The 14,017-nt window shown below is 47.0% G+C and overlaps 1 protein-coding gene across 3 annotated transcripts; it reads right to left on the bottom strand.

Annotated features, from left to right (window-relative positions):
- Positions 1–5,459: 5,459 nt before the first annotated feature.
- LOC122370995 lies at positions 5,460–11,115 on the bottom strand. 3 transcript variants are annotated; one of them, XM_043347026.1, is made up of 2 exons: positions 10,685–11,115; positions 5,460–8,123 (listed from the first exon to the last, which is right to left on the bottom strand). In XM_043347026.1, the coding sequence occupies exon 2, from the start codon at positions 7,831–7,833 to the stop codon at positions 6,082–6,084; it is 1,752 nt and encodes a 583-aa protein (XP_043202961.1). In that variant the 5' UTR covers positions 7,834–8,123; positions 10,685–11,115; the 3' UTR covers positions 5,460–6,081. The 3 variants fall into 3 exon arrangements, with proteins under 3 accessions (XP_043202961.1, XP_043202960.1, XP_043202959.1); XM_043347025.1 differs by lacking the exon at positions 10,685–11,115 and adding an exon at positions 10,603–10,622; XM_043347024.1 differs by lacking the exon at positions 10,685–11,115 and adding an exon at positions 10,409–10,595.
- Positions 11,116–14,017: the final 2,902 nt, after the last annotated feature.

Here is a 14,017-nt window from a genome sequence, read left to right as displayed (position 1 = left end):
CATCGCCGTCCCTGCCGTCGAGTCAGGTGCATCGCGGGCGACGCTGCCAGCAAGCGACGCTGGCGTCCCGTCACAGCCGTCAAACTGTCAACCCCCCCTCCCCGTTCCCTCCCCGAGGGGGGTTCAAACAGGCTGAGATTGATGACCAGACAACAGAAGCCGGCGTGGAGGGGGAGGGGACGGGAGGGGGATCGTCCCGTCAGAATCACTTTACCCTGACGTGTAATCAATGCCGAGATGGGCGGTGCCACCGGAGCTCTCTGCCCGTCACTGCGATGTTATTGTCAGCTTGAATTCCTATGTGGCGTTATTGGAAATCTCATTAGATATCTCCGAGTAATTTCCGAGTAGGAGGCACCCTGAGAGCTATTTGCCGACTGGGAGATTCGCCGCAGGGTAGGCGGAAGGAGGCTTCAAACCTTTGATCTGGAGAGGTAGTTATCTTCATAACTGGCTCTCGCTTGCAAATGAGCACGTGGGTATGCACCTGGACCGTCCTGGAAACGGCAACTGGAGTAAACCTATGACTTCCAGTCCACGGGCGAAAATGGCGAGACACTAGGGTGACCCGCGTGCTCCGCAACGCGAGGAAGGGTTATTTTTGACCCGTGGGTATTGGGTTGGTCTGTGTCGATTTGGTTGAGATCAATTTCGTTCGATTGCTTTTTGACGGCCAAGCATTTTGTAATAACACAAAAAAGATACATCGCATCGAGGTGCCCGTGTCGTGTTATCATGCGTTCTACTTTAGAATAATTCGAAAACTGGCGTGAAGTCTTTTGAGGGCCATCGATGAATTTCGCTAAAAATGACAATGTAATGGTTTGGAACATTTGCATTTTTAAGAATACTGTTGATCATCATGCAAAAAATGAAGACTGAGCCTTGGACAGAATTGAATGCTCTTTCCAACGGTGCCATTTTTAATTGCCAGAGATATCAGATCATAGAGCAAACCCGTTTGATTTATAAAGTGGCACAAAATTGACAAACACCATTTTCTCCCGTGATTTGTACCACCTTTATTTGGATCAATCAGCTTTTCACAATTTTTCCATGAGAGGCGGTACATTTTTATTGCTAATAGGCGTTGTTTCATTTCGTTCCGTCTGACGGTCACCTGAAAATAATATAAATTCCAAAATCCGTTCAAAACGTCAATTTTCCAAATAAAGTGCCCTCCCTGGTACACGTGGCGCGTGCCATCCCCTGCACCGCACACCATTCGATAGCCCGTTCAATTATCTACACGATGCTGTTTTCCCCGTGCCGGTCGGACCCCTGGTCACCAAGATATTGCACTGGGACCGGACCAGTGTCGGGCAAATTTGGCTGTTTTCGCCCGATTTCGCACGCCGATTTATACATGTAAAGTCTATGACGCGAATTTGCACTTTTTGAGCACGCGCCACGCGCCCCCTATCAATCCGATCGAGCTGAGACCCCTCAAAGGCACGTCGCGCATCCTTGATCTATGAGTTGTGCAATTTTCACCGGGCTAGGTGCAACGGTCTGGCCTGTAGTCCACGCAAAGCACCACCAAGTCGGGACCTCGGTAACGGACAGACGCACCCTCCTCAAATAGTAAGTTAGACAAGCGGCTGCGCCACTTGCTTTGCTGCGTGGTAGGAAAAAATTGCGGCACCAGCCAATTTGCTTTCGAATGGTGTTCGTTTCAAATCGATGTGTCGTCTAGAAGCGTAGATATGGACGGAAATGTGAAGAGAATTTTAAAAGAACTGTTCTGAGGGCTTCGTTGGATGAAAATTGGATGATACGGGGTCAAGACGGGTCAAAGGGGTCAGCCCCGGTCATTTTGGGTCAGGCCAGGTCACATAGGTCACCTCTCGTCTGATGGGATCAGCCCGGGCCACTGTTCTACTTTTGCCTCCACCACTACCCCTAACACTACCCCTACCACTACCCCTACCACTACCCCTACCACTACCCCTACCACTACCCCTACCACTACCCCTACCCCTACCCCTACCACTACCCCTACCCCTACCACTACCACTACCCCTACCCCTACCACTACATCTACCCCTACCCCTATCACTACTACTACCCATACTCCTACCCCTACCACTACCCCTATACCACTACCCCTACTACTACCCCTTCTACTACCCCTACCACTACTACTACCCCTACTACCACCCTCCTACCACTACCCCTACCACTACCCTTACCCCTACCCCTACCAACACCGCCGGGTCATGTCAGGTCACAGAATAATTGGATCCAATCAGTACTAAAATATCAGACTTAAAGTGTTCCCAGCCCTGCTCCTATTCGTGCCATTCCATTACGCTTAATCGTATTTGTCGGAAATGGCGCTTTGTGGCATATGAGGCGCATTGCGACAAACGCGGCGCATTTTCACCCGGCGATTGAGCATGCATCTTGGCACCAAATTGCACCCATATCGGACTATATTTGACAAAACTGTGCGATTTGCGGCAAAAATGGCGCCTTGAGATAATTGTGGCGCATTGCGGCAAACGCGGTGCATTTGTATACTCGTATCACAAACTGTTTCCATTGAGCGACAATCAACACATTTTTTCGCCACAATTTATCAAAATCAATAATTTCACCATCCTTCAATGCGAGGCACCCGCCGCCGATCGGCATGCATTTAGTTCACAAAGTTTGTCGACCCCGGCTCTCAATGAAGATCTACGAACCGATCAAAATTTCATTGGCGTTCTTCCGGCGCGCGCCACGCGCGAACCGTGCACCCCAGCGAGCCGAAACCTAGAAAAGGCGCTGACCCGTTCTGTCACCTAGAAGGTGTGCAAATTTCAACCTCCCACGGCATACCGTCTGCCCTGTAGGCCGGCTAAATTGAACCCACTACACGGCGTGGCGGACAGACAAACAAACAAACAGATGGATCCTGTTGAAATAGTAAGATAGACAAGCGGCTGCGCCACTTGCTTTGCTGCGTGGTAGGAAAAAATTGCGGCACCACCCAATTTGCTTTCGAATGGTGTTCGATTCAAATCGATGTGTCGTCTAGAAGCATAGATATGGACGGAAATGTGAAGATAATTTAAAAAAAAACTGTTCTGAAGGCTTTGTTGGATGAAATTTGGGTGATACGGGGTCAAGACGGGTCAAAGGGGTCAGCCCCGGTCACTTTGGGTCAGGCCAGGTCACATAGGTCACCTCTCGTCCGCTGGGATCAGCCCGGGCCACTGTTCTGCTTTTGTCTCCACCACTACCCCTACCCCTACCACTACCCCTACCACTACCCCTACCCTACCACTACCCCTACCCCTACCCCTACCACTACCCCTACCACTACCCCTACCACTACCCCTACCACTACCCCTACCACTACCCCTACCCCTACCCCTACCCCTACCCCTACCCCTACCCCTACCACTACATCTACCCCTACCACTACTACTACCCATACTCCTACCCCTACCACTACCCCTACCCCTACTACTACTCTTACCACTACCCCTACCCCTACCCCTACCCCTACCACTACACTACCCCTACCACTACCCCTACCCCTACTCCTACCAACACCGCTGGGTCATGTCAGGTCACAGAATAATTCGTGCCATTCCATTGCCCTTACTCGATTTTGTCGGAAATGGCGCTTTGTGGCAAATGTGGCGCATTGCGGCAAATGCGGCGCATCTGTACCTGTTGTTTGAGCATGCATCTGGGCACCAAATTGCACCCATATCGGGCCATATTTGACAAAACTGTGCGATTTGCGGCAAAAATGACGCCCTGAGATAATTGTGGCGCATTGCGGCAAACGCGGTGCATTTGCAAACTCGTATCACAAATTGTTGCCATTCAACGAAAATCTACACAATCTCTTGCCACTATTTATTCAAATTAAAACTTGCCCATCCGCCAATGCGAGGCACCCGCCACCGATCGGCATGCATTTAGCTCACAAAGTTTGTCGACCCCGGCTCTCAATGAAGATCTACGAACCGATCAAAATTTCATTGGCGTTCTTCCAGCGCGCCCCACGCGCGAACCGTGCACCCCAGCGAGTCGGAACCTAGAAAAGGCGCTGACCCGCTCTGTCACCTAGAAGGTGTGCAAATTTCAACCCCCTACGCCGTACCGTCTGCCCTGTAGGCGAGGTTAATTGTACCCACCGTAGCGCCCAGATTGCGGCCACGGACCTAAATGTGGTACCTCAGTTCACCCCTTTGCCATAGGGAAATTGTGCTAAATTTACATAAAAGACACTGCAGTGACATTGCAGTGACCATCTGCACAGCCACCTTCACGCTCAAAATAATCGTCTGTTCAAGCTCTACATGAATCAGCCATTGAAAACAAATTTAAATGATATTTAACTGCGGTACCGGGGGCTCAAAGAAAAATTTCAGCCTCGGTTTAACCTTCGATCAGCATCATTTTCTAGCCAAGCTCGGGTTTGACTGTCCCTGCGTCGAACGTTCATGGCCACATACCCTCACCTTCACGCTTCATTGAAAGCCTATTAAATTCTCTTTCGATTGGTATGTATTTGGACGACCTACGACAAAAAATAGGTGCGGTACTTTGGCAAAAGGCAAAGAGAAGTTCCAGTGAAATGTGGCGCAATGGCGTGGGTTCAAATCTAGGTAGGGCCATCTAATTTCCGCCGTAACGTGTAATGACCGCTAACGGCGTCAACCGCTTCTGCTGTTATTATCTCGAGAACGGGTGGTCATAGCGCGACGCACGAGGCAGCAATCGAAGGGTCTAAACGAGGAGCATCTATGCCATATCAACTTTCTCTCATAAGGTCACGAGGGGTCAGGTCAGGTCATGGTTAGGTCAACGTTCAAAGTTGCAGGTTTCCACTCTAGCTGCTGCTGAATTCCTTTCATAAGGAGTCATACGCTTCTAAGAGACCGAGCTGTGTGTATATGTAACGGCGATGTGTACTGTGCACCAGGTGTCGCATTGATGCACGGGAGTTCGGCGTTATTGCACTTGCAATTGCATTGGTTATGAAAAATGACGTTTTTCGACGTTTCTGTAGTTCCTCAGTCCAATTCGAGGATGCTGGCTGAGTCCAATGGCAACATCCTCAGGGTGCTTTGCAATAGTTGGATGCTCAATTGCTTGCAACATTGCAAAATTTTGCAATATCGCTCAAAACTGGATTTCCACTAATTGGGAGTCGCCGTACTAGTTATTAATACATATTTTGCAATTATTTAGTTTCAGTTTGTACGATTGCATCATGTGCAAGGTCTTGCAATGTCCTTCAAATTTAAAATTCGACTAAATCTAAGAATTTGGATCGATTCGAACAAATCTCCCCGTCGTTGATGTGTTAAGACCGCTAGTATTTCACGCTAAATAAATTGACCAACTCAATCCAGTGTCATGTCATCCAGTGTCATGAACATCACAATGTCAGATACCGCTCCAAGCACTCACGTCCTCTCCCCCTCCCCACGCACAAGGAAATCAGCGAGTATTGGGAACCTCAATAGTATATTTACAAACCAGGTAGGAACACACAGTTTGCTTACATGCATTGCAGGTGCAGTTTACTTGCAAACAGAGCAGATACAAATATGAGAAAACTAAACAAGCGGTTGCTAGTCACATCATGAATCGTAGAACTTCAACTTAGCATCGCGAGCGCCCTCCAGAACGCTCTTGACAACGATGTTGATGCGTAGACAAAAGACAAATCGAGCAACCAAACAATATACGGCAAATGGGCGTGCACATATTTCGTACATTACGCGTGCCTTATGAAATCGCATATCATTCCAGGCAAGGGTTAATACAGTTATTAAACTACAGTACAACACGAAGGTAAAAACATGCGGGTCTTCACCTAAAATCGAACACCGGTTCACGATCAATCTCATCTCCTCAGCAGCACTGCACGCCTTGCATACTAAAGGACCGACGTACTACTAGATACAGTTATTTACATACATTACAATACAAACCACGAAACATCAGCGCTCTTGATGAACGCAGCACACATTACAATACACACAGTTAAATCACTGGCGTTTTCACCTAGGCCGAAACATCAGTTCACATCAGTCAGCACCGTTTTCTCCGCATCATTCCACACACTCACACATACCACAATGATCTGTTCACCGCCTGAACGGCTTGCTGCATCTGGATGGCACCCGGCCTGGTGACGCTCCTCACCCTGACGTTTATGGCGTGGTTCAGCGCCTCCACTCGCTGCTGCTGGAACGCTCGTAGCGATCCAAAATGTTCGATCAGCAGTGGTATATGGCACATCATGTGCACATAGTTTGGAAGCTCGTCTGAGGCAAACGACTTCCGAAACTGCTTTGTGAAGGCCACTACCGATGCTTGCAGCTGCTCGAGGTTGGGTGCGTCGGAGTTGATGAGCTTCCACACCTGCTGGAACTTCTCCACGACAGCAATCACCCGATCTGCCCTAGACGGTGGCATCAGCGTGCGCAGCACTGCCTCTTTCAGGAAGACGGCTTCCATCATCTTCTCTCTCTTGGACTTATCCAGATTTGAAAATCTCAGCTTTCCGTTCTCATCGCGAAGATGGAACGCGCTTAACTTATGGTGCTGACACACGGCTAGGAATTCACCGATCTGTCGCTTATCCATAAAGTTACAGCAGCGCACGAACAGCTGATCAGTTACACGTAAGTACAAGTGCAAAATGTCAATGATCACAAACTTATATCTCGTAATGTCCACAAGCGGCGGCTGCTTGTAACCCGGGTCACTGGGTCGCAGTGCAGGCAACGCGATCGAACCATCTGGTGCCTGACGGAACCTCGCCTGGCACTTCCCGTCCGCACAGCACGCACCCCACCTGCCCTTATTGCAGCTGCAATAAATGCACACGTCTCTACCATTAGCACTCTTGTACCCTAGGTACAGCAGAATGGACTTCAAGTCCGCGCACAGATAGTACTCCACATTCACGTGGCGACCCCCTACATCAATCACTGCATTGAGCTCACGCTCAATTTGCTCCCAGGCGCTCGAGTCTCTCACCAGCTCGTAGGTCTCTGCACCGGGGAGACTGATAACAGGCACGATGTACTTGGAGCTTTGTGTATCCCTCTCGCACACCAGGGACAGCGAGAATGTCACTGCGCTAATGTTGCGCGACGGGTTATGTCCGTCCACTGACACCTTCACACGGGCAGGCCCGTCGCACCGACATTTCGACAGGAGATTCTTCAGGAGCATGCCCACGTCGGTGGCATGCTCATTTAGAGTGTTCCTGGCCGTTGTCAGCTTTTTCTCGGATGGTTGGTTGGACAGCTTCAGTTGGCGGTACTTTCTGAGGCTGACTCCCGCCTGATCAAGCCTGGTGACGGTCTTCCTTGGAGACTCCTTAGACACCAGAACATGCTCCTGTCCTGTCTTTTCCTTCAACTCTTTCAGCACCATGCTCTTCATCCTCCGGATGTTCCGTGGGCTTTTTCCTGGCGCTTTTGGCGGCTTACTCTTCTTCTTGGACTTCTTCTTGGATTGGCTGCTTTCCAGGCGGCGAATGTTCATTTGCAGGCAGTCCACAAACGCCTTGATCGATTCATCACCAACAAAGTACTGAACCTTGATGGGAGGCGCCTTTGCCACTTTTGCTTGCAGCTGCTTGACTTGTTTTGATCCCGCAGTAGCACGTTTTGTCAGCCTCCTAAGATACTGACAGATGGATTTCACATTCTGGATGTCTACCTTTGCTGATGCTGGAAGAGATGCTGCTACCTTTTCTTTTAAAAACTGCTCAATCGATGCCTCTTCTATCACAACATGTCGGCGTCTACCAACGTTCAAAAACTCAACGACCTCACCCAGCGGCACACCAAGCTGGAACATCTTGAGCTAAATGTTTAGGTCACGGCGCACGTGGATTTTTGCCGTCACCGTGTACAAGTCCACGCTAGGCTTCTTCCGCACACTCAGAGTCACTGACTCCGCAAACACGACGAGGTTACCGTCTTTTACCGTGCACGAGTCCTTTATCAGGCCTTCAAACACAGCTTTGTGCTCCTTGAACAGGGCGACTTGCGGAGCAGTGCACACTTGCTGTACTGTGAAGTGGTCCCTCTTTGTGGTCTTTGCAGCGCGGGCAGCCAGCCTCCGGAGAATCGTCAGGTGCTCACCACCTGCGGAAAATAAATTTGCGTCAAGAACAAGTTGTTGTTCGATTATCACAAAAAGCCGACCAACTATACCAAACACCAAGGAAGAATGAAAATGATAACTGGGCTATGGTAGAAACTATGGCAATTCTGTAAAACTTGGACGAGCATTCACACAATTTTGAGCAGGAAAGTGTCCAGGGTGTTCAATATTTGGTAAATAGATATTGTAGTATTACAAATTTACTATATGTATGTGGGAGAGTATTCATGGAATTCAGGCAGCAGTTTACCCGATCTGGAAAAAAAATGCTGCACCACGCAACATGTTGATTGTTGTATGCAGGGTTGTGCTCGACTCATGAGTCATGAGTCAAATTTGACTCGACTCTGACTCAAATGAGTCGAGTCGAGTTGAGTCAGCCGTAAAAATCAAGGCTTTGAGTCAGTGTCCCAAAATTTGCCGATCTGGGTGAGAACTGACACCCAAAACGGCCGCAATTTTCCCCTCCGATGCGAAACATTTGGAGCCAATTTTCCACTCCTAAAACAGCCCTGAAACGTTACTTTTAATATAAATTAATTAGCAGGATTATCACTCCCAATTCACATTAAATATCTAAGTTTGTCCCACGCTCACCTGCCGAGAAACATACCTACAATTCTTGACGCATGTACAATTCATGAGTAAGCATGTTAATGTCGGGTTTTTCACACCTGAATTTTGCACTCTCTTCATCATTTTGGAGGTTGAATTTTCCACTCTGACACCCAGGACCAAAATAAATTTTGGGACACTGATTTGAGTCGAGTCAGAGTCGAGTCACGCTGATGGTCATTAGAGTCAGAGTTGAGTCAACTGGATACTCTTTAGAGTCACTGATTCTGCCGAAGAGAAAACGCTAATATTTCAACTTTATCTGAAGCTTTATATGGAGAGAACAAACCTCCAGCCACATTCGACCGCACCCCCACCCCCTCCCGGTCAACAACTTTTGGCGAAATTAGGCAAAATGTGATGAGTCATGAGTCATATTTGACTCAAATCCGACTCATTCTGACTCAAATGAGTTGAGTAAGAGTTGAGTCAGGCTGGGAAATTTGGAATTTGAGTTGAGTCAGATTTGAGGCAACCAATAAAATTTCAGTGGTGAGTCAAGTCAGAGTTGAGTCACCTAGGTTATCAATGAGTCAGAGTCGAGTCAGCCCGAAAAATTTGAGCCGAGCACAACCCTGGTTATATGTGCCACAAATGAGGACCATATTGGCAATCAGCACCCAACATGACTTCATTATTTATCATAGTGTATGCTTGAACAAGGTGGGATACAGCTCGCTATTTCAACATGTTGTCAATTGTTAATGCTACAAAATATGAGATAGACAAGAAGAACATTTCATGAAATCAGAAATGACATTTTTATACAATCCTAGTAATTTGTAGACAGTGGATTTTAGATTAGATTTTGGGCTGACATAAGACATTTTCCAAGGTGAGTGCAGCACACTGGAGTGTTGTGCTGAAACATTGATAAGCACTCGGAAGTACATCATGTTAATTCAATATCATGCAAATACAAATGTGTTCAAGTTGTTGATCTTCTGATGAGTTAAACAACAATATAAGTTCAACAGCCAAAATGTAATGGACAGTTTTAGAACCTTATGTAGCCCTAGCAAAGCTGCATAGTGGTACCTAGTGTTATGGTATCTAGTGCGGGCACCACCATGCACGGAGCAAGCCGGTATTAGCTAGGTAGGTAGGTAGGTAGGTTACAGGCAGGGTATATTTAAACAAATCTGCACTGTGTCACAAAGCTGGGCAGAGGGCCCGTGACTTTGTTGATAGACCCAACGTAACCCCAAAAACGGAAAGGCTCCTAATTTTGTCCACTATTTTTTTAGAGCACCCTAAACTTTGCTTTCATAAGTAAAATAGAAGTAAAATAAGATTTTCAACACAAAGGCCAGGGGGCCTCTCCAGAGTGGCCATATAATTCTCATGAGGTGGTAAAAGGGCCCTTGTGCTGTTCGGAGGGACCTTGTGATGGTCAAAAGGCCACTATTTAGTGAACTTGCAATGTTGCAAAACATTAACTTTTTGTTTATGTTTAAAACAGTTATATCTTTGAGACGTGGTGGGCTAAAATCAACAGGGCCTACGTCTCAAAATCTTAGGCCTGCGTCCCAAAATGGGACGCAGTAGGTAAGTAGATTGAAAAATAAAATATGCCCTGGTTGCAGCTTAGGTTAGGTTTGTTAAAGTGAGATTCAGCTTGGTTAGGTAAGGTGAGGCTATATACACTTACAAATAATCATTTAAGCATACTAGTCCACATTCAGCTATTGGTGACACATGCGTTACAGAAACTACGAAACTGCTGAGGCAAACTATGGATTAATTTGCTTTAAATTTGCAGCATTTGCCAGGTATGATCTAAATTTTACTGTGCTATATTTTCAACAAAGCTAAGATGATACAAAAAAACTAGGATTAATTTACCAATTCACATACAAATCCACATGAATTGACCACAGTCATCAAGATGGCACAAACATGGCGCACATTCAAGATAAGTTCTTACCGATATGGAGAACTCGCAGACTGTGCTTCGCCCGACTTTTTCCCATTTCAGACTCGAAGAACCGTAGTTCAGGTAGCTACGATACTGTATAATAGCCTGAATAAGCGCAATATCACAAGGACGATCAGATAAATGCCTCTAACACCAACGGGAATCCGGAATGGCGCACGCCGGGTTGCGTTTATAGAGGAGCAAAATAATAAAATATTAAATAAGAAATGTACAATATGTATTAACATAATTGTTATTTGTATTTTTAAAATTTTCTAAGCAAATATTTTAATCTTATTTTCTATTAACAAAGCCTTTTTTAAGAAAAAAAATGTAATTTCACCACTAGCACTCTCCAATAACGGAACGGGCCGGTCGGCCTCGGACGTTCCGTTATTACCGGCGGACCCCGCGCCGCTGGCCGCAGTCTGGGCGCTACGCTACACGATGTGCGGACACACAAACAGACGGATTCTGTTCAAATAGTAAGATAGACAAGCGGCTGCGCCACTTGCTTTGCTGCATGGTAGGAAAAAATTGCGGCACCAGCCAATTTGCTTTCGAATGGTGTTCGATTCAAATCGATGTGTCGTCTAGAAGCATAGATATGGACGGAAATGTGAAGAGAATTTAAAAAAGAAGTGTTCTGAGGCCTTTCTTGGATGAAATTTGGCTGATACGGGGTCAAGACGGGTCAAAGGGGTCAGCCCCGGTCACTTTGGGTGAGGCCAGGTCACAAAGGTCACCTCTCGTCCGATGGGATCAGCCCGGGCCACTGTTCAACTTTTGCCTCCACCACTACCCCTTCCCCTACCACTACCCCTACCACTACCCCTACCACTGCCCCTAACACTACCCCTACCCCTACCCCTACCCCTACCACTACCCCTACCACTACCCCTACCCCTACCACTACCCCTACCACTACCCCTACCACTACCCCTACCACTACCCCTACCCCTACCCCTACCCCTACCCCTACCCCTACCCCTACCCCTACCCCTACCACTACCCCTACCCCTACTACTACCCCTTCTACTACCCCTACCACTACTACTACCCCTACTACCACCCTCCTACCACTACCCCTACCACTACCCTTACCCCTACCCCTACCAACACCGCCGGGTCATGTCAGGTCACAGAATAATTGGATCCAATCAGTACTAAAATATCAGACTTAAAGTGTTCCCAGCCCTGCTCCTATTCGTGCCATTCCATTACGCTTAATCGTATTTGTCGGAAATGGCGCTTTGTGGCATATGAGGCGCATTGCGACAAACGCGGCGCATTTTCACCCGGCGATTGAGCATGCATCTTGGCACCAAATTGCACCCATATCGGACCATATTTGACAAAACTGTGCGATTTGCGGCAAAGATGACGCCCTGAGACAAATGTGGCGCCTTGCGGCAAACTCGGTGCATTTTTTAACTCGTATCACAAACTGTTCCTATTGAACGAAAATCAACACATTCTTTCGCCACCATTTATCAAAATCAATTTCACCATCCGCCAATGCGAGGCACCCGCCACCGATCGGCATGCATTTAGTTTACAAAGTTTGTCGACCCCGGCTCTCAATGAAGATCTACGAACCGATCAAAATTTCATTGGCGTTCTTCCAGCGCGCGCCACGCGCGAACCGTGCACCCCAGCGAGTTGGAACCTAGAAAAGGCGCTGACCCGTTCTGTCACCTATAAGGTGTGCAAATTTCAGCCTCCTGCGCCGTACCGTCTGCCCTGTAGGCCGGCTAAATTGAACCCACTACACGGCGTGGCGGACAAACAAACAAACAGACAGACAGATGGATCCTGTTGAAATAGTAAGATAGACAAGCGGCTGCGCCACTTGCTTTGCTGCGTGGTAGAAAAAAATGCGGCACCAGCCAATTTGCTTTCGAATGGTGTTTGATTCATGTCGATGTGTCGTCTAGAAGCATAGATATGGACGGAAATGTGAAGAGAATTTAGAAAAAGAACTGTTCTGAGGGCGTTGTTGGATGAAATTTGGGTGATACGGGGTCAAGACGGGTCAAAGGGGTCAGCCCCAGTCACTTTGGGTCAGGCCAGGTCACATAGGTCACCTCTCGTCCGCTGAGATCAGCCCGAGCCACTGTTCTGCTTTTGCCTCCACCACTACCCCTACCACTACCCCTACCACTACCCCTACCCCTCCCAGTAAAAAATACCATTAGAAATTACCAAATGGTTCCAAATGGGAAAAACCATTTGACTTATTGAACACTTTTCCAAATGGTTCCAAAGAGGTTCCATTTGAAATGTGTCCAATTGGCCACCAATTGGTACCAATTGGAACCATTTCATGACCATTTGAAATATGTCCAATTGGTCACCAATTGGTACCAATTGGACACATTTCAAATGGTCATGAAATGGTTCCAATTGGTACCAATTGGTGGCCAATTGGACACATTTCAAATGGAACCTCTTTGGAACCATTTGGAAAAGTGTTCAATAAGTCAAATGGTTTTTCCCATTTGGAACCATCTGGTAATTTCTAATGGTATTTTTTACTGGGCAGCTGGATTACCATTTGAAGATCCTTTTGAAGTCCATGCATTTCATGCATAAAATAACAAACTGCACCGTGAATTATTTTTATTGTTTTACTCTGCACGCATATACATTTTCATCAGTACGTACCTACCAACATTAGACATTAACTACACATGGACATTGTTGTTGCATGGTCAACACCACATCGATGAGGCGACTGCTATCAGAATCAAGAACAGAATTACAATGTAGTTATTCACTGGGCCATACGTACGCTATTCCACATGGGCACAATGACCGATGTGATACAATATCATTCCGATCGGTGATACTGTCTGTTGTTCTGACAGATAGATTTCTTAATCTTCCGTGGCGATCAGAATTTTCAGAAGTCAGAACGTAGCTATAATGCAGGCATGCAGCCCATCTGGACCCGTGTAGAGCCGGTAGACGGCGTCTGTCCGGTGCAAGTTCGTGCCTGCAACAGTACAGGACAGCACGGGTTAATTGGGCGATGGGATCAAATTAATTAATTACCACACAGGGTCATTTGTAAAATATCACAATATAATAACTTTAAGCTCATGCAACTTGCATTGTCATTTAGGCAGCCTGACCACAACAAATATGGCACTGACAATTTTCTGCTGGCAAAATAAATTGTGATCGCAAATTTTAAGCCTCTTTCTCACTTCTGTTAAACTCAGTACTTACAAAGATGCCAAATGCAACCAAATTTATTCAAATAACTATTTTCAGTATTTGCAGTCGACTAAAACGAATATCGCATACAGAGGCACAAGAAAAGTCACTCACCAGCCG

The sequence above is a fragment of the Amphibalanus amphitrite genome, unplaced genomic scaffold, assembly GCF_019059575.1.
Source record: "Amphibalanus amphitrite isolate SeventyFive unplaced genomic scaffold, NRLGWU_Aamphi_draft 001193F_arrow, whole genome shotgun sequence".
NCBI classification, from domain to species: Eukaryota; Metazoa; Arthropoda; class Thecostraca; order Balanomorpha; family Balanidae; genus Amphibalanus; species Amphibalanus amphitrite.
Note: the sequence above shows the minus strand (reverse complement) of the source record. Positions and strands in the feature narration are given on the sequence as shown.